We start from the raw sequence: 21,285 nt of genomic DNA, 5'->3' as shown, positions 1-21,285 counted from the left end.
TGTTGTTTGTGTGTGTAGGCCCCTACCACCTCTCCTGTAGCTTAAATGTTGGAAAAAGGTGTTTTCTCTTTGGCCCTCATTTCTCCATTTTGTTGTGTATTTATGAAGAAGAAAATCCAACTGAATTTTTCTTTGGTTTTTAATTTATTTTTTAAAGAGGCTTTCTTACCTGCACACATGGAAATCACAAGCTCCATTGCAAACTTTAGGAAGGTAGCAAACTCTTCTAAACCAACTTCAGGAGTCTCTCTATCCTTCTATTAAAAAGATAACTTTTGTTTTCAAATTAATTTGGAGAATATTTGGTTAAAACTTTATAAATTTTACATATAAAAATATTTTCTCTCTACTGAAAGTGTGAATTTTATTTGTAGCCATTTCACTTAGGAAGATAAGGCACAATGAATGTGTGTGGGTTTTCTCTTAAGCTAGTTAATATATGTCATGGTGGAAAAGATGCTTAGCTGTGTGATATTCAGTAGTCATTTCATAAGTACATGGGTGGTATTTTTTTATTTTGGAGAGTGTGAAGATGATACACAAACAGAAGGTGAGAAAACTCTAGAGAGAGATTTTAAAAGACTGCTTCTCACTTTCTCTCTGGATATCATATAAGTATAGTGAAATCAGGTAAGAAAAAATATGTGAATAAAAGAAAAGACCTTTTTTGATCTTCACACTGTCAGCTAGTCTTACTAAGTATGGAAGTTTACAGCTTCCCTGTATGCTTCCAAGTTTTCTCTCTGCTGTGCCACGGGGGAAGTGCACAAGGTCATGCCTTTTCAAATAAGACCTAGGAATTTTTAGGTTCAGTTAATCAGTCAGGAGGACACTCAGTGCTGGCCTTGCTGAGTTGGGAACATGGTTTTGTAGATCTAAATTTTGTCTTGATGGAGCAATCTGCTCAGCAGGAGAAGGTATCCCAGTTCTGGGTCAGAACAGTTGAGGCATTTTGCTGAGGTAAAATGCGAGAGTTGAATTAGGCTTATGGGCTGCTCATTAGCTATTTAAAACCCCCCAAGTGTATAATCTAAACCCACACTTTGGCACGGTCTGGTACTTTTGCGCTGCTTTGATTTGTTCCAGATCTGTCTCTGACTTTGCTCCCTTGCCTTGTGGCTGAGGTGGGGAGCAGCAGTTTCAAGGATGGCGTGGGGTTCACATACCTTCCCTTCAACCATGAGCTCTCTGTGCTCCATCACCAGGGGATCACATCTCCATCACCAGGGGGGACAGCAAAGTCTGGGCAGGGAGAGGGTGTGCACCCATGCCACTGACAGATAAACTCTGGCAGTCAAGCAGCAAGGCACACAGTGGGTAGAGTTGGAGTTCTGAAGTAGTAGTGTTTAAGGATTGTTTTCTGGATTTCAAGATCCTGTGCTAGTGCAGTGGCATAAACCACTTTGGTTGCTTGAAATACAAGTCAGTTGTAGAGCAGACAAAGGATTTTCTGGTTTCTGAATTTTCTGACTGAGTGCTAGGACTGCCAGTCTGCTCATGCTGTGTGCTGCTGTGGCAAGGACCATCAGACTTGGGTGTTTGTAAAGAGTGCTGCATCACTAGCAAACATACAGAGCAGCAACAGTGTACTAAAAGCCTGTCTGCAGACAGTATTTACTTGCTGGTAATAAGTAAATAAGCCCTGCTAGTGGTCGCCTTGGGTTCCTTTTTTCTCCTCCTCACCTTTACCTACCACCCTTGCGCTCTGCCAGTTCTGATATTCCAAATTGCTGAGGCAATTTGTGAGCTGTTAAAATTGGTCTATCTAATGAATGATATGAAATACCCTTTTGCTCTCAACTCACTGTTGAGAGACAGGCTGGGAGATATCAACTAATTCAAAGTTTAAGACCTGTACCAACTGAGGAACGAAAAAAAAGAAAAAAGGGGAATTTCTGTGTGAGGTGTAGCTATATCTGCTATATCTGTGTGCCATTTTTAAGATGGAAAGCAGTAAAAAAATCAAGAATACAGTATTTACAGATATTTTAATTTACTATAAGCTTTTCTTTTCCTGAGAAGCCCTGTCCACTGTGACCAAAGCATTTGGGTTTAGGCTTAGACATTGTAAGGAAGACTCCCAGTGAAAAATATGAAGCTTTTGGAAGTATTTTTATTTTTCTGTAAAAGTAGTGGCATGCAGAAAATCTACACTAAACAAACATAGTAGAAATGCTTCTTTAACACCCTCTATAGAAAAGTCCTAAATCCCCTAACTTCTCTGTCAATAATGTAACTACTTCTGCAATATGTAACTGTCCTAGATGCATGTTGCAAGAGTTTCTGTGCCATGTCAGATTCTGTTTATCCCTTTGTATTGGCTCATACATGCAGAAAAACTGAAAGGAAATCAAGGCAAGGGAAGTCTTGAGGTTGAATTCTTTTACACCATTCCTGGTGCACATTTTAGTTGCATGGAAAAAACGTGGCTGGAAGGATTGGAAGAATCAGAGGTTAACTAAATTATTTGAATGCATATGTTCAATGCTGGTCACCTGACTATACTAACAAACTTAAAAGGTGGTTTGATAGGTGTCAACTTGTTTTGCTATTGTGCAGCTTAACTGTTACCTTCCTGTATTATGAACATCTATGTATTTGGAAAATAAATCCATCTTGCAAGAACGATTGTGCAAAAAATTGTTCCTATTATACTCCAATGTATATTGCTAATGTCAAATAAAATACAATTGTGAGAGTTCTTAAACAGTTGTCTTTCTAATTGTGGTCTGAAGCAGGAAGAGGAAGGAATATAGTAAACTTCTTTGGCATAGATTCTCCTGTAGTTACTGCTGGAACATTGATGTTCACTAAATGATTCAATCAACCTGATGCTTTATATTTGAACAGATAAAGGAATGGGTTTCATTAGCAATATGATGAATGTTAATCTGTAGTATTATTTATTAAGATGGCACATGAGTCTACTGATGTATCTTTGTCAAGATGTCTCACTGTATTAACAAGCTAAAAGCTAAATTAATTACCTTGTGTTTTTCACAGCATCAGAAACAATACACAGATTAGCAGTGCCAACTTTATTATCTAATTTATTTATTTCTAATTCCTTTGAGGTAATCTAAGAGCACTTACTTCTTGCCTTACCTGCCAACAGGCCAGTTGTCAGCTGCTCTAATTCTTTACATGACCTAAAGTGATTTTCTAATATTCTGTGCTTGGGCCTGGCAAAGTGCATTAGAAGACATAGACTTGTAAAAACTGTGTTTCAGCAAGGATGAAATATAGCTTGCAACAAATATGCATAGAGAGACATGTGGAGAAATTATTTTAGTATGCACACTGGCCCATGCAAGGCAGGGAGTGGGGCACCCTAATTTCCTTTGCTAAGTGTGGCCAGGACCATCAAATCTTTTTGCAGGTGAGCTGAAAGCTGTCAGAATGGCTTACAATGCTGCAAAGTGCTGTAATTGCTGCTTGCTTCAGGGAGAGATGTTGATGCCAAGAAATCTGCTGTGTTTGACAACCACAGCTAGATCATAGATTTGTGAGACTACAGCCCTTTCTCCTGTCTTCCGTGGCTGTCATTTTTAAGCCAGATGCATGAATTAGTCGTACATGCTGCTGCTGCCACTTAATGTTATATGGCATGATGTTACCTACCCCACATCCTACATTTTACTCATGTCACTTGCATTGACTGGATGGGGAATTCTGTGGTTAGGTTATAACTGAGGCCTGTTGAGCATCCAAGAAAAGTTGCTGGGGTCAGGTTTTATGTAATTTAGAACTATGGCTGCTGGTGGTGTAAGAGGAGGCTTAAAACAATTAGGAACTTTGCTCTGGGCTAGTGCAAAACACCTCTTAAATTCATTTTTCATTCCTCTTCATATGCTGGGTATGATTAGTGCTTCTTGAGAGCACTAAATCTGTTACTGATAATTAGGACCGTGAGACTTCTGTTGTATGTATATCTTCAGTCTGAGTTTAAGAGAATTGAGCCTGTGTTTCCTGTCCGAATGGTCTCACTGTAGGCTTGTGAAAAATCTGTGATTGAGCTGGGAATAGGTACCCTCAATTCACATTAAAATGTTCTATTTTTATGTGTAATGTTTAGTACTTCTAAGAAAAAAACACAGCTGAGGAGGTCTTGATTGGGGAAGTCAGGTTCTGGCTTTTTGTCTACCACTGCCTTCTCCCCTTTTCCTCCCTCCTTTCTGCAGGGCTCAGTCTCACATGCATAGAGCTGGGAAGCTCTTTGGAATGGTCCTGGAGAAGACAGAATTAAGTATGCCTTTATTTAAACAAAAATCTTGGTCACAAATGCTGAATGTCACTGTTCATCTACTGAGCAGCCTTCGACCTGGTATGTATGAAAGTTAAAACCTGCTCAGCCTATTAGATGGTCTGAGATGGTAAGACTAAAATTGTCTAGGAAACAAACTAGATGACAGCTCCAGATATAAGTGAAGAAACACCTGGGAAAAGGCTGGATGTAGCCCATGTGACTTCATAGCTTATGCTAGCAATTGTTAGGTCAGGATGGGCAGCCAGCGGAGGCATAGAGAGACAGGAAGTTGTATTGACTTCAGCACAGCTGAGTGAGGCTGGAGGAGAAATTCAAAAGACAAGGTGAAGGGTAATCCCAGTGTAAGTGCAGGAAGGAACTGGTCACAACCTGGTGCTATTAGGTCAGAGAAAATGAAGGCGTGAGTTGATGTGATTAAGCCAGCAGGATTTAGAGAAATTATAGATCAAAGGCTTGTTTTTCAGATTTGTTGGAAAGTGATGCTGGAGGGTAGTTGTTAAGAAGAGTAGAGGACTTACCTGTATTGCTGAACTGGCTTTAACGCTGATGAAAGCCTTTGGATGAGAATTATGTGCCAGCCTTGAGGGATAGTATGAAAGGAATCTTACTGGAAACCTAGCAGGTCTTGGCTGTTGGGACAAGTTGCCAAAGACATTCTAGGGTGGATTATATGTCCAGATGTACTTGCTGATATTTATTGTAATTTTGGATATGTTTCCTATGTGACTTTTTCTGTTGTGTTCTGTGGAGATTTTTACTTCCTCAACTGAGAAAATTTCATTTCAAAGTAGAGGAAATTCATTAAAAATGCATTGAAGTGTTTTCTTTTTCAGATGACAAGAAGCTGAATAAAGAGCTACTCTGAAGTGGTGTTCACAGCATGGGAGAGCCTGCCAAAACAACACAAACAACTTGGGGCTCCCCAGTGTTGTATCTACTCTTTCTGGTTTTTAGATTTTTTTAACTGATTGCAGACTGAGGAATTCTTCTTATTTGCCCATAAAAGACCTTGAAAGACTTCTACCCATTTTACAACACGTTCCCAGCTGACATAACTGTATGTGCAACGTGGAGTCACCACAGCCAGTGGGCCATTATAGCAAAGGAGAAGCCCTCTGGGGCCCCTTGAAGCATACTGTAAGGTGTTTTGTTTCAGGAGTCTGTCCAGGATCTGGAGCTGGCAAAAGTGGATGATTCAGTTGGTTCAGGAGATAATTTCATACATGTTTTTCACAGTGTTTCTGGATCCCTTGTTTGAGGAACCTATACACCCAGGAAGCCTTAGCACCAGGTAATGTATAGACAGGTGTTAGAATGCCTACACATTTGGCCCTGAAGGGAATAGGACTCAGCTGAAGAGGCTATTTTTCCCCAGGGACACTACATCCTTTGAGCTCCATCCTAGCTTTGTGACTATATCAACACCATTGTAACTAGGTGTTATAACGTGTTCATATGGGGCGCAAAGAGAGACTTTGCAAGGGTAGAGGTGTCCAGTCAGAAGTTAAATGGGCCTGATTATTCACACAAGTCTGGGACTGTCTGAATGATTTTTGCTACTGCAATGTAGCAGCCTCTTTTTTTACCATGCAATTGACTTTGATTCCTTTATTTATTCTCCTTAATAACAGTCTTTGCTTTTATGGAAATGAATAACATCTGTCAGCTCAGGCTGGAAGCTGTGCTTGTGTGGTTTTTTTCTGAATTTTCAGCTCCTCCAAACAGCCTTGCATCTGTATTGTGTGATTCACAGTGAGCTGTAAAGCACAGCAGTGCTTTGAAGGCAACATATGTAGGCTCTGCCTTGTATGTTGACAGCTGAAGGTCAAGAAGGTGGGATGCCTTAGGAATGAAGAAGCAGGCCCCTACCAGATTCCCTGGCTATCACAGGGAAAGAGATGTTGGAGGTGTGTTTTCCATGCTCTCCATGTGGCTCCAAGTCTCTCTCAGCAGCAATACTGTCTGAGAGTTGGCACAGCTGGCATTACCCTAAAGCCCCTTTTTAGTAGCCCCTCTTTACTTCAGCATATAAGATTGCAATAAATACCGCTTTTGAAAAGCAAGTATGATAAATTTTATCCCTGAATATGTGAAAAGATTATAACTGTTTGTGATATAGCAACATAAGGAGAGAAATTGTTAAGTCTACTCCAATTCTCTAAATGGAAGCCTCTCTTTCTATGATTTTAGGAGCCTGGGATCCTGTAAGCATATTGGGTTTTGATAATTTTCACATCCACCTAGATTAGCTAAGAAGTCAATGTTGATACTTCTGAATATATTTAGTTATCAAACTTGTGACCACTTATGTATCACAGTATCTGTCAGACCTTTCTCGATCAGTTCTTATATAATGCATGTTTTATCTTGCCCTTATTTCTGTAAGTTGTTGTGAATGAGCTGCATTCTAAAATATGAGCAATTAGGCTTCTCTGGGACATAAATAAAATCACATGAACATAAATGGCTATCAGCTTGCTATTGCAAGTGGTGATGGGGAGAAAAGTTGGTTTGGTATATTCTGAAATTTGTTCAAAATACATGTGTTTGTATGCCAAGAAAGGTTTGGAAAGAGCTAGTCTCTAATGGATTGTTTGGTTCTCTGTCCAAGGCATCTGTTGGGCCAAGCTTGATAAGTAGGTGGACCTGACAAATAGGTGCATCAAAATCTACGTATGAAAACTTTTGTTCATGTGCTGTATGTGCCTTTCAAGTATTTAGCCACTGAACGATCTCTCTGTTGGAATGCAAAAACAGTGGATATAAATGCTACCAGTAAGGGAGAAATATGCTGTTGTCAGGGGGAAAAATACAGAAGGTATGCTGGAAATATGAGACCTGCAGAGTGTGCTAAAAAAAAAAAAGCATTTAGCAGCAACTTACCCAGAGTTTTTAGTCTGGAGGTAACAAATGGCTCAGTGTAAACCTGAGTGAAGCCCAAAGAAGTGGTTGAGAAAAGATTAGGATATGCTGTCTTCTCAGTGTTTTCCTTTGAGACACCTCTGGATAGTTCCTCTCTAATTCTAATCTCTGAAATCCCTTTCTGAGACATGCTGACTCTCTGATAAAAATAGGATAAGGAGCCAGGAATCCCACAGGAGGAAAATCAAGAGCCTCTGCTCTGAAGATCTGGATTGCAAATCCTCGGTGAAGTGCTGGTCATCACAACTTTTTAGGTGCTGGTTCCTCTCAGTGAAATCCAACATCCAAATCTGTAGGAGAATGTGAACCTCATGTGAACCCAAGCAGATGCTTCATCATGCTGATACCATTGCAAAGGCCTCTTTTCCTACATTTTTTTCTCTAGGAGTGGGGAAGAGGAGAGAAGGGCAGGTGACAGGGAAATTTTACAGTGTGGATGGGAGGGAAAGACAACTCTATTCTCAGGTAATCTTGGCATATTTTGAACAATATAAACAAATTGTTTGTTTTCTAAGGTACTTTAAGATCTTGGGCTCACTGTTTTTATGTCTTTTTCTTGGGCAAATATGCTGTGGAATGCAAGTCTTGCAAAAACATTTAGATTTGGCCATGTAGAAACTTGTACTGAACTCCAAATTAGATCCTTGGTTAGGTATCCAGCCTCTATCCCCAGTCATGCTGTGGTCTGGTTGTTCAATCATAGAGGAAGAAATGATCTGTGGCAGCAGTAGGTTACAGATGCTTAAAACAAGAGCTGAGGGAATGAGCCTGAGTATTCTCTTGTGTCCTGTAAGCTTGATTTATTGTTACTTTATTCACGTGAAAGTCAAATTTGTTGAGTAAATTATATAACGTAAGCATCTCTTACTTCTGTTATTATAGGAGCAGGGTGTGCTAAATTGAGCAAATCAACCAAATCATTACTTAATCATGTGCTTAATTCATTGTCATGGTTTTTCCTCATGAGTATTGGTTATGTCCTCGCAAATGCATTGCTATTGCATTTCCCTGTAACCATTATTTCTTTTTTTCACTATTCAGTTAATACGTACTACATTAGTGTCTTTAAAGTTAGATGACCTCACAAGTAGTTAATTCAAGATACAAATAACTTTGTGTTGTGCTACTAACATGTTTATTTAAAGAGTTTTCCAGGGAAACTTATATAGAATAGAGCATTTTGCAAGAGTCATGAAGAGACTCACAAGAGAAGTATAGAAGATATTTTCAACTGTGTTTGTGCTGGAACTGCTGAAGAGTGAGGTACAGATCCCTACAGTAGCCAAAGTACAGTGGCACCAGATTTAATCTCAAATCCTGTTTTATGCCCCTTTTGTTTGTTTGTTTTTGTTTAGATTTTGTTTAGGCTTTGTCCCATATACTGCTTCTGTCCTCAGCTATTCAGTTCCTGCTTTCCTTTGCCCAGTGTTCGTCTCTGATCTCTCTTTGTAACTGATTCCCTCAACTAAACTAATAATTGAATTCAGTGGAACTTGAGGACGTTCTCAAGTGCTCTCCTGAAGAAGGATGCTCTGGTTAATCAGACTGGAATTGTTTCTGAAGTAAATAAAATTCATGAAGAGTTTTCTGAGTTATGAGTAAATGCAAGAACAATTTATGTTAATTTTGTCACAAAGTACTTTATTCATAAATTGTTCAGGCAACTAGATAAACCTCTCAGATACCTGCTGTAGAAGAGAAATAACCCCACTTACATATCCATTTAGGAGCTTTTGTAGGTATCACCCAGTGCAGTAGCTATACTTTGCAGTCCAGTGCTTGGACAGTGAAACTCTTCACTGGGTGAAAAACTGGCTAGATGGCTGGGCCCAGAGAACAGTGGTGAATGGAGTTACATTCAGCTGGCAGCCGGTCTTTAGTGATGTTCCCCAAGGCTCAGTATTGGGACAAGTCCTGTTTAATATCTTCACAGAGGATTTGGATGACAGGACTGAGCGCAACCTCAGTAAATTTGCAGGCAACACCAAGTTGGATGGGAGTATTGGTCTGCTGGAGGGCAGGAAGGCTCTGCAGAGGGATCTGAACAGGCTGGATTGAGGGGCTGAGGATAACTGTATGATGTTCAACAAGGCCAAGTGCTGTGTCCTGCACTTGGGTCACAACAATCCCCTGCAGCGCTATAGGCTGGGGGAAGAGTAGCTGGAGAGCTGCTCATCAGAAAGGGACTTCAGAGTGCTGTTTGACAGCTGGCTGGATATGAGCCAGCAGTGTGCCCAGGTGGCCAAGAAGGCCAATGGCATCCTGGCTTGTATCAGCAGTAGTGTATCCAGCAGGACCAGGGAAGTGATTGTTCCCCTGTTCTCAGCACTGGTGAGGTCACACCTCGAATGCTGTGTTCAGTTTTGGGCCCTTCCCTTCAAAAAAGACATTGAGGTGCTGGAGTGAGTCCAAAGAAGGTCAACAGAGCTGGTGAACAGTCTGTAACGCAAGTCCTATGAGGAGCAGCTGAGGGAGCTGGGGTTGTTTAGCCTGGAGAAGAGGAGGCTCAAGGGGGACCTCATTTATCTCTACAACTACCTGAAAGGACACTGTAGTGAGAGGGGCTCAGTCTTTTATGCTATGTCTCAAATGAAAGGATGAGAGGAAATGACCATAAGTTGCACTAGGAGTAGTTCAGATTAGATATTAGAAAATTTTTTGCTGAAAGAGTGGTGGAGCATTGGCGTAAGTTCCCAGGGGCATGGTGGAGTCACCATAACTGGAAGTGTTCAAGAGGCATCTGAATGTGGCACTTGGGGATATGGTTTAGTGGTGATTATGGTGGTGATAGGTTGATAGTTGGACTAGATGATCTTAAAGGTCTCTTCCAACCTTCATGGTTCTGTGAAATACATAATTTTATTTAATCTTTGTTTGTTTTTTTTTTTTCTTCTTGACAACATCTATGCTATGAGTTAAACACTTAAACTAGTCTTTGGGGTGGTTTTGGCTTGCACCAGCTAACCAAGTGGTTTCTGGACATAATTTGGGCCCTTGGAGGGCAAGAGAAGTAAATGGCACAACTCTGTTCAGTACCAGCTGACCTAAGCAGCAGGCACAGGTCCTAGCAGTTTTAACCTAGTAGCATAGGTGCACAAGACTGCAACAGGGCAGAGAAGAGTCCCCGTGTTCCTTGAAGCAAAGTACTGTAGAGGGATGCTGCAAAGTTTTTTGTTGGAAGTAGGATTTTTAAAAGTAATTGCAGAGGAATACCCCACAGGGTTATAATAATCCTAGGTGAAGGTCAAATTTGACTGCTGTTATTGGAATTGTATGCCATTAATCCCTGTATTTCAAAATGAAATCACATGTATTATTACATTTTGGTTCTTTACAAATGTTTTTCATTATCTGGGAAATAACCCTAATGCTCCCTCAGTTTGGGATAAAGCCATTTAAAGTTTCAGATATCACAAGTAAATGATCTTGCTGGTGCCATCACATGTGAACTTAACAGCCTGCGATCACATCCAAGCGGTGGTATATAGATGATTCACCTGAGACATCACACAGCTTATTCCACCCAGACTAACATATGGTGATAGCTCCTTGAATCATTAACCAATTGCTGATGTGCACATATTCTAGATAAACTCTGCACTCTTTACAGTCTTTCAGGTCTGCCAGTAAACAGTCCTTCTGGCCTTTGCATGCAGGTGGCTGATTTTGCTGCCTTTTATCAGATCTTCTTTCAGATCACTTGAGTCCATGTAGTCCATGTCAAATTAAACATAATGGAAGTACTGGAGTTCTTTGGAGCTGGAATGTTTCATAGAGCTTACTTTGACCAAGAAAGATGTAATAAAAAATGACATTATCACAAATTTTTGTTTTCTTTGGTGTTAAAATTGAGCTTGAAAAACAATGATTGAAAAAGAAATCTTTAAAATGCCTAAGTTTACAAGTCAACAAAACCAAAACGCCTAAGTTTGCAAGTCAGCAAAACCAAGATTTTTAAATTTTAAGTGAAAAACCTGGAAATTTTGTCCAGTTCTGATGGAAAAAGATTAATGTAACAGCCAAGCAGGGATTTGAATGCCCCATTTTAATACGCTTGATTTAATGAAAGAATTTCAAGTGAGGGGTTGCATCAGCTTGCAGAGTTGCAGGGGATAGAGAGATGACAGAGAAGGTAGCATGCTAAATGTTGGAAAAGGAAGATGATCGAATCAAGGGCAAATCTTATTTTACTCTGCCGACTATCTGCACAGGGCTGTGACCCTGTACTGCAGATGCAATAAGGCTGTGTATCCTGCTTGCCTTCAAGTGCAGAGAGGACGTGTGGTGGTTTGGGCTAGGCCTTCCTTGGTGACCAGTTTGTAACCAAGGAAGGGTCCAGATTTACCCAGTATTCCCTACGATTTTTACGTAAGCCAGATTATAAGAAGAAAGGAGGAGAGGCCTTCGCTCTCTTTCCTTCCGGCGGCTTGGAGGTGCAGGTTCCCTGCTGTTGAGTCTGCCGGGTTGGGGAGCGAGGCCTGGTAGGGCCTTGTTGACCTTGGGAGGCGGAGGTTGCCGGCGATCGTACCGGAGCGACTCTCGGTTGTCCCAAGGAGAGTGGTGGGATATATTTTCTTTGCTAACTCTTAGTTACTAGATCTTGGGCTACTGATTGGGATATATATATATATATATATATATTTTATTTATATATATATTTATATATATATTTATATTTTATTTTGGTTTTGTTCCCTTTCCCTTCCCCCTTCCCCTTCCCCTGTGAAATTCTATATATTTTTAAATTGTATATATATTTCAATTGTAACGTAAGTGTAAATATATTTATATATATCACTTTAGCTGTCTCTCTCTCGTTTCGGGTTTTCTTAGTTGGTTGGTTTTTTTTTTTCCTCCCTCTTCTCCCTGAGGTTTGGGGGGGGGGGCTTCTGGTGGTAAGGTTTGGAGACTTGGCAGGGAGCCAGCTTCAAACCATATCAGGACGGGAGAGTTCAGGTAAATAAGAATGATTCCTGACCGAGGTGAAGAGCTTGAGTGACTCCGAGTGTTTTCTTGTCCTCTGACAGGCAGCTCTGGATCTGACTTGCAGTCTTAAGTCAAGCAACAGAACTGTTTAAGCCAGTATGATCTATATGTTCTTTGCCACTTGTAATGGACTGCCTAAACCAAAGTTTAGGCATGTAACCAGTGACTTTACAGAAGTATAAGACTCATATGCTTTGCTGAGTCAAAAGCTCAGGTAAATGTGGGACTAAACCTCTACAAACAATACGTATTTATAGATCAATTGCAGGACTTTTGGCCTGCACAAAACTGTTCAATATAATGACAATGATATTTCCAGCAACTCTATAAAAACTAGTTCCAGAGAAGTATCAGACATGAACCACGGGAGAAACTTGATGTTTTAAGGATCTGGCCATATGGCTCGGTCCATAATAAAGGGTACTGTGCGTATCAATACCTGCTATTAATAAAAGAATTGAAGTTAGTAAGAGGCAAGGACTGATAAATGTAGAATGGCATTTTGGCTAAATCATGGTATACTTAAATGAGGCTGTGGAAAAGAATTAGTTAGATTTAATAGCAAAGAAATTAGCAATGGAGAAATAGAGTGTTTTGGTAAGTCAAACTTGCAGAGAATTTTTTGTATACAAGAAAATATTTAGAACTATGAAAGTAAAAAAATCATGGAATTATCAAGAAATGTGATACAAGATGAAAAAGTGTGACCAAAAGAGTTACCTCAGCTGGAGCAAATGTTTCCTAGTTCGAACTGAATAGCAAGCATATCTATAACATACCATTGCAGCAGACTGAAAAATGTTAGATGCCATCTGGAAAGTTGCAGTGATTGCACTTTTTAAAAATTTCCTTCTAACAAGAAGCAATTTTGCAATCTCAGCTGTGGCAGAAATTATGAAGATGAAATGCTTCTTTACCTTTACTTAAATGATACATTATGCAAATTGAAAACAGCAATTTAAGGATACAATTACATAAAGAGAACAGCTTTTATGATCCTCAAACAGGAAATGTTAAGGGATAAAAAAAGCAAACCCTAAATGCTGTTGACTTCAAGCTATTACAGGAAAAAAGCTCTATACCTTTCTTCATTTCAGGAATTACAATTGCCAGTAAAGACAGTCTTTGTATAACATCCCTGTTGAAAGCCTTTAAAAAGCTGACAACAAGTAAATAAAGTTGTACATCTTGTGAAAACTTGAAATGTGAAGGTAGTATTATTGGAAAGGTATGGGGATAGTAAACAACTTACTTCTGGAGCAGAACTGAAAGTAGACTCTTATTGAAAGTAGGTTTTTATACTCTGGCCTAAATTACTGCACCCCTTCACATTTATCAACTTCTATGGGATTCATGTCTCTTTGCTTATAGTGTCAAATAGCCCAGTGCCTGATGACCCATGTCCATCAGTGAGTAGTTTTTACTGATAATTTATTTATGTCAGACTTTAAAACTGAGAAGATGGTCAGTGTCTCTATGACTGGGGAAAATCAGGAGCGTTCATCTGATGACAATACCATGTCCCACTTCACTAATCCATCCTCACTGTGTATTTCAGTGGTTTTAATTATGTGTTTATATCTTGTTGACTTCATGTACTCTCTTGATTATCTGTATGTGCAAGATTACCTTTTAGTCTTCTGTATTTTGCTTGGCAACTCAAACTCACAGGTTGACACTTAAGCAATGAGGGACACCTTTGACATGGGGAAAAACCTGCTAGCTGCTATTGTATTGCACCACAGGGCTGTCTAATGATTTTTTGAGTCTTTGTCATTGTTTTTCTTCCTAAAAAACCTGTATCAGAAATGTTTTAATGTTGTTGGTCCTGTCTTGATTATATGTCTAGATTAGCTGAGGTCCATACTTCAGGAAAAATAAGGTGTATTTCCTTTATTCAGGAAAAAAATTAATCAAGTGTGCAGTTTGTTAATTATTTTGATCCATATTTTTGTGAATATAACTCCTTGTGTTTCTTAGGGGTTTGCATCTTTATTATGAGGACTCTTGCTACTGTCCTTACCACATGTTGTGATTTGGCAACTGGCAGTTTATCTGCCTAGCTTTTTTCTAATCTCATTCGAAGTCGTGGTCTATATATTCAGTTTTTTAAGGTAAAAACAAAGAGGTTGCATTTGTATCTAAACTGATCAAAATACTAATTTTTAAAAAATCAACGTATAGTTTTTACAAAAGCTTTTGTTAGACTGTGATGTTCTCAACATTGCTTTTAGTTTTTAACTGTGTGGCGGCTCAGCTTTACCTTGTTGAATTAGTATGTGTAACATAGGGGCAAGTGGTGAGACAGAAACTGGGTGTCATCTGGGCCATTCCAGTCAAGTTCTCACTTCTTTTCCCATGGTGCCGCTAAAAGGTCCTGCTTTTCTCTTTTTGCCAGCCCTCCACCCACACACCCTTCTGAATAAGTACTTCAGTCGTAGAGTGATGGAGTGGCTTATGGTGCAAAGCAGAAGTTGCAGATGGATTAACTGTTAATTACCTGCTGTTTTTGCTGCTTACGTCACTGTATATTTGGATAAGGGACAAGAAGAGGTTGGGTGCATTAGTATATTATGTTTAACCGCTGCACAAATGTTATATACTTCTGGTTAGGATATATTTATTATTTTAGACTGTTATTCTTTAAGGTTATATTTGTGTTTTCTTTCTTTAGAGTTAGGTGTAAGTTATTAATTGTCAATGAAAGTAGAGCTCACTAGATAGACAGTTGTTTGCCTGTGGTTACATGTTCTTCTGGCTACCCTCTTTTTCCTAATATTATAATTCGCTGCATCCCTGGTTGAACATAAATTTGTATAGAGATAGTGTAGTAAGCACTGAAAATGTGAAAAAAGTTCTTGTAACAGAAAAAATCCTTAGATTGAATTGACATATGTCAGTTCTCTTTAAGTTTTTTGAGAACAAAAGTAGGTCTATAATTAAGATGTTCAATTTGCTGACTAAACTATGAGATACAATGAGTGAAGCAAACTGAGCTGAAAATGAACGGAAATAAGAAGCTTAGAAACTGATGTGAAGGTGATGGGTGGGATTTCCTTAAAGAAAGAAAGAAAAGATCAGGAAACTTGGGATTCACATGTTGTAGAAAAATCACTGTGTCTTTCTAAATTAATGAACCTCTCAAAAAGGATTTTCAGAATTATTTAGAGTACCTTCGAGCAGTAAAAAGAAGGGGAAGATGTAAATGAAGAAGTAAAATGCCTTAGGGGTCAGAAAATGAATGGGTAAAGAAAATTGCAAGCAGTCAACCTCAGACACTAAAAGGGAATTAAAACAAATAAAGGGCTCTTTGCTTAGCAAATAAATAGGAGATAATGACACTTTACTTATTGTATAAAAATAGTATTAAGATGGAGAAATATTATATGGAAAAAATATAACAATAATAATAGAGGGTTTTACTGAAATAATATAAAAATACATGAGTAAAATCAGGAGAATGAAGCATCTACCCATCAGCAGGGATTGAAATAACAGTCTGTTGAATAGAAGAACTTTAATTTCTGAGTCAAAACTTGTGGGTGATGATAATGGAGAAAGTGTGATTAAGGATGCTGTGACATCTTTGTGAAACAAGAAGCTTTGTGCAAAATTGGAGGCAGGTGAAAAATAAATGAGACTTTTGCAAGAATATTAGAGTCACTATTAAAATTATCATAGAAAAGATAAGAGTAATAATGAATTAGTTTGGCTGAAACTAATCAAGTGTTAAAAGGTTTAACTAAGTGGACAATAGTAAGAAGGAAATGAAATGAGGAAAGTAGGCCCATTAATTTTTAAGAAGCTAATAGGTCAGAAAAAAATAACTGAGAATTCAGAATCTCTTAAAAAGAAAATAAGGATGTTGAACTTCCAGCACCAATGTGTGCTACATAGCTGTAACCCCAGGGACCCTGTATTGGTCATGTTTGGTAAGGTACACATGAAGAGAGAGACTTTGGCCCAAAGACCTTACAAGCTTTTCACTGTTTTTATGTTGTTTAATTTTTCTAGGTTCTTCTCTAATCCATTCCTCACCCTTAATTTTCACTACTGTGCAGCAATTTTCCCTTCTGCAGTGCCAGTCCTTCCCGTTTCAGTGTGTGTCTCTAGTGCTCTCATCAGTCTGTTTGCTCTGTCTTCCCTGTGCCGTGTCCCCCCCATAGTCTAGTCAGGTGTAAGGTGATCACAGAAATCTTTATGTTCCTTTGTTCAAAGCACCTCAGCACAGTTCTTCATTTCTACTTGCTGCCTGACAATTGTGTTCATGGCTTTGTCATCCCAGTCAGTGGGAGTACAAGAACTAGCAGCATCCTGGCATCCTTTTTGAGCGCACGCACTGGATAGTTTTGTTGAATGCTGTTCTGTCACGATGTTCAAAGCAAACATCTACTGCAATGCAGCTGTTTGAGCTCTGCCTGCACTCGGTACTATTTTTGTTTGCCGTTCAACACATTTTCTTAAACCTCTTTTAGTAAACTCAGATACATGCTGCAAGCTGATTGCTCTTCAGAGAAAAGCATAATCCCTAGGAGCTGCCTGCCTTGGCAAGCATGTACATGCTTTTTAATATGTCAACAGTCAGTTACTTAAGCAGTGTTTTTCCCCCTCAGTTTGTGTTAGCCTGGCCCAACACTTAAATATTTTTTTCATTTGCCTTCACTTAAGGAGATCAGATGAATGTCCAGAATTTTAAATTTGACAACTGTGGATCTTTGCAGTCCTAGCTCAGATGATTTAGTTATTCTACCTTTTACACTCTATTAGAGATATATTAGAATACTAGTATTTCAGAACCAGGATCATGCAATTGATATTACTCACAAGAGCAGTCCCATATTCTCTAAAACCAAATGCTGACTTTCTGGAGAGAGTTTTCATTGGCTAATTTTTCCTTTTTCCCTGCCACAGTGCATTCCTGCCTGAGTAAAATAGTTTACCTCCACAACCTCAGGAGAAAAGTTACTGGTCTGATGTTTTTCCTAATCAAGATAATTTCACATTAAAGAATATTGCTCTGTGCATGCCCAGGGCCTCATCTGTAATCATCCTTCAAATCTGCAGTTTGTTCAATAATTAACTTGTTGCTATAAGGCTCATACAGAGTACAAGTAGTCCAGTTCTTTATGTAAAATCATCTGCTGATTTGAGAATGGTTTAAAATATTTTTCTTTGGGAATATTGTTTTATTTTTTCATTATAATAGTGAAAGAAATGGAAGCCGTTTTCATGTCTTAACCAAGTTAGAAACATTGGAGATTAGAGTCCTCCACCTCTTTCAAAGAATGAGACCTGCTACAATGGATTTTTTCACATCATGTCTGGAACTCATTTTCTGAAGAAAAGTAGCTGTTACAGTGCTTAAAATACATTTCTGAAGAAAAGTAGCTGTTACAGTGCTTAAAATACATTGATAGCATGATCACAAATAGGTACTGCTGTCTGGTGTGGAATGATTATATTTTTGAGATCTGGATTTATTCCCTTCAGGTGTTTATTAGTGATAGGGGCTGTCATTTGAATCTTTGACAGCATCGGTAGTAACATTTATATTGTAATTTAACCAAGTATTGGAATACTAGCATAACCTTCTTGATTTTTGGGGGGCTATAGGACACTGTGGGTTTCCCCTTCTTCCCCCCCTTCCTATTACAGGAGTGTCTCATCTACAACTGGTAAGAAATTGTGGGAGCTAAGACTTCACCTCAAGATGCAGTGCCAAGACCCTGGCACGCTTCATCCTTTTCCTCCATGCTAAGTTATATTTCCTACTACTTACTACAGCTGCTTCCTCCACTTAGTCCCCTTTGGGGTCAGCCCACAGTAAAGTAGTTATGGTAAATAGTGAGCTGACTGGAAGGAGTCATACACAACACATCCCTACTGCCACATCCTCTCTGTCCTTGCTGTTACCAGAGGCAACACAAGTGGCATTCTCTCCTTACTGGGAAGAAGTGTTTGAGGAAGGAAAGTAGAGGTAAGGACCTGGTCCAGGAGCCTTAGATAACCCAGGCCTGATCGCATGGAGAGTATCTTTTCCAGAAGTATTTCTGCCTGACAACTTTGAAGTAACAGTACTGTGACAGCAACATGCCACCTCTCCTGAACATGGCTATTTCGATAGATTTGATTGTATTGATAAAGCCCTTGTATCTCGTGTATAAGAGCACAAACATCTAGTTTGTCTCTTTGTTTTTCCCTTAGTATTCACAGTTTGCTCTGGGCACTTGCAGCATTTAGGAAGAATATCAGTCTGATTTGTTGCCTGCAAGAGAGTCTAATTAAAACAAGAGAGCAGGATGGGAATTGATGACACATAGTGCAGCTGAGCTGCTCCAAAAGCTGAACATGGCAGCTGTGGTTTTCGTCATTTGCAAAGCCTCAGCCAACACGTTGGCCCACAGAGTTAAAATAAATGTCTAATTATGTTGTTTAATTATTTTGGTTCCAAATTCCTGCTTGAAAAGTATTGCAAAAGATGCGAGAGAAGCACTGAGAGTGCCATTATCATGACTGTGGCTTGCCAATAAATCAGAAATCACGATGCTTTCTCTTAGTCAGGTTCCTTCCCTCCCTGTGCTGGGTGGTCAGGCTGCAGAGGAAGAGTGCATGTGCTTGAACCAGTCTCCAAGCCCTCTCCCCTCCCCTGTCACTTGGCACTGACTCATGGCACTGTTTTTCAACATGATGCTAATTAGCTGCCGAGCAGCAAGATACTGTGAACGCTAAGAGAAAAGACAGAAAAAGACTTCAAAGATGTTTACCTTTTTTTTTTTTTTTAGTTATATTGTGAGAATAATAAAAGAAATATCTAATCACTGCTTCCTGGATCCATCTATTTCTTGTATGCAGGGAGACATTGCTCCAGGTTATTCTGGGGTGAGGAGGTTATGGCTTTCTTCTTTGCTTTCTATGGACTAGTTATTCAGTGGACCAAAGAGAGGGAGTAAATATGGATTGCTGGGTTAAGTCTGGTGGCTAAACTTGAACAGGATTCTACTAGTGTGCCAAGTAGAGAAAAATTGATGTAGCAAGAGAAACTGAGATTCCTGCATCAGAGCAGCCTTTTGGGAGGTGAATTGCCTTAGGTCTAAGTCCAGTTTGGGGCATGGAGACCTTTTCATACACAACTTAAGCAAATGCTCTTGATTAAAGTTATGAGAACAATTAGGTGCTTCAGACTTTCTGTTGTTTTAGCCCATAGTCACAAAATTACTTGCCGGTAAAGTGATTAATCCTATCTAGATTAATGAGTCTCCTCTCTTTGTACAAAGGCTGTCTATCAGTTAAGATGTTTGTGAATCAACTGTTCATCTGAATTGTCTTTATCAAGAACCCTGGAAAAAAAGTGAATTTTCACACATAAATGGTTCCCACTGATTCTGTGTATTTAATTAAGTAGGGGCACACTACAGCTGTAACGTGTTATTCTTAATTTGCCATTCTTCAAATAGCTCGATAGCAGATGAATGTTAAATGCATTGTCAAAAACTAGGGAAAAAACTCTTTAAGAAAGACTTCTGATTCTATTTGTCTTTTCTTTTCCCAATGTTAAAGTTCTTTCTTTCCCCCGTCAGGAAAATTCTGCATGACATGAATGAAGATTACTCATATAGTCAGTGCCCCACTTACTATTAATTTGTATGATCAAGGAGACCTCTGAAATGTTCAAGGAATACTTAGAGTCAAACATTTACAGTCATCAAACTCATGATTAATGCACAAATAAATTGTGACTGTAGGTGATGAACCTGGTGAGCTATCTTGAGATCATTGTTTTGTTCTCCCACAAACTGAATTTCACATTTCTCATAACTATACTGAGACCTTTCTGTTTCTACATGGAACTAATAAGAGGGGGAAATGAAAGCTAGAGCACCAAGAAGCCAGGTCTATTCAGAATCCAATATTTTGACTTATTTTGAATGATGCACATTTTGCACTCCAAAGGGATTTACAGTTGTGAAGAAAAACTGGCTGAAGAGAAAAAAGATTTGTCTCCAGAGTTTAGTGTCTGTTTGCTGCTGATCTCTCTGTAGCTAATGGAATATTGGTACTACAAACAATGACTGCACACCGCAGCTGATTGATTTCTTAATACTTCTTTTGGAGCATGTGGTCAGTCAGCTGTATTCTCCTTTTTTAAGTCAAGGCTTTCTGATTTCAATTCTCAGTTTCCTCCCCGAACAGATGCTTTTTGTAATTGAGCATTACAAAAAGACTTTCTGAAAAGTCTACATAGAAGGAAAAGTGGGTTTAATTTCTTTTGTTCTAGTCTGATCCTGTGGGGAGTTTTAATGTGATGACTGTAGAGAAATCTTGGAGCCTATCTGAGAGTGATAAGAATTTAAATGAGAGATTTTTATTTCTCTTAACCTGGAGATAGCATAAATTAGAATTTGATAAAATGCACAAATTAGAGTAAAATTAAATTTTTTATGCTGCCTTTGGGTCTCTTAATCTTGCCAGTCCCTCTCCTTATTTCTCTTTTTGCATGTGCACATCTGTGAGTAGTATTTTATTCTCAAATATATTTCAGGATTTATTCGTGTTTATCAACATACCAGCCACAGTGCCTTATCTTTAACATTATTTTCAAATAATCCAAAGTAAATCTAAAATAGTACTTTATTTTCTGCACCTTTTAGCATTGCTTTTCTATGCAAGAAGTGAAAACAACTCTTAGATTTGTGGTAAGGGCAGAATCCATGCAATGGGACATTAAAATATACAATGATAGTTCCTGCTCACTAAAATCCCTGATCAGATACCAGTTCATAAGCAATTGAAGGGGACCAGAACTAATGTTAACTTCACCTTTCCAAATGTGAATTTTTTCCCATGTATGTCTACTTCACATCTTGGTTGGTGAGAATGCACTTTCTTACTTTCAAAGGCTTACACTTACTCCTGCCCACTGTAAAGTAGGACTTCACATCCTACCACACCAGCCTCATGTTGTATGTATTGCTGTGATGCATAACTACTGCTAGAAAGACAAAGTGTGTACCAGGTTGCAGCTCATCTCTCTGCTCTATGAAGATGTGTTGCTTACCAGATGCAATGAGCATGAAGCCACTAGACCTGAGGTTTCATTCTGCTACAGGGCA

At 39.0% G+C, this 21,285-nt stretch overlaps 1 protein-coding gene across 3 annotated transcripts in view; it reads left to right on the top strand.

Annotated features, from left to right (window-relative positions):
• Nucleotides 1-21,285, top strand: part of GABRA4 (gamma-aminobutyric acid type A receptor subunit alpha4) — a 73,127-nt gene that overhangs the window by 45,084 nt on the left and 6,758 nt on the right. The window contains exons 11-12 of one of the 3 annotated variants that reach the window (XM_032685175.1): nt 7,575-7,654; nt 8,335-8,686. In XM_032685175.1, the coding sequence (XP_032541066.1) occupies nt 7,575-7,654; nt 8,335-8,358 (104 nt within the window). In that variant the 3' untranslated portion in view covers nt 8,359-8,686. Of the gene's footprint in view, nt 1-18; nt 2,708-7,574; nt 7,655-8,334; nt 8,687-21,285 lie in introns of those variants that run through there. The other 2 variants (XR_004356574.1, XM_032685176.1) reach the window with 2 other exon arrangements.

This window comes from Chiroxiphia lanceolata, chromosome 4 (genome assembly GCF_009829145.1).
Source record: "Chiroxiphia lanceolata isolate bChiLan1 chromosome 4, bChiLan1.pri, whole genome shotgun sequence".
In the NCBI taxonomy this organism is placed as follows: Eukaryota; Metazoa; Chordata; class Aves; order Passeriformes; family Pipridae; genus Chiroxiphia; species Chiroxiphia lanceolata.
The sequence above is the reverse complement of the archived record's forward strand: the minus strand, read 5'-3'. Positions and strand labels throughout refer to the sequence as shown.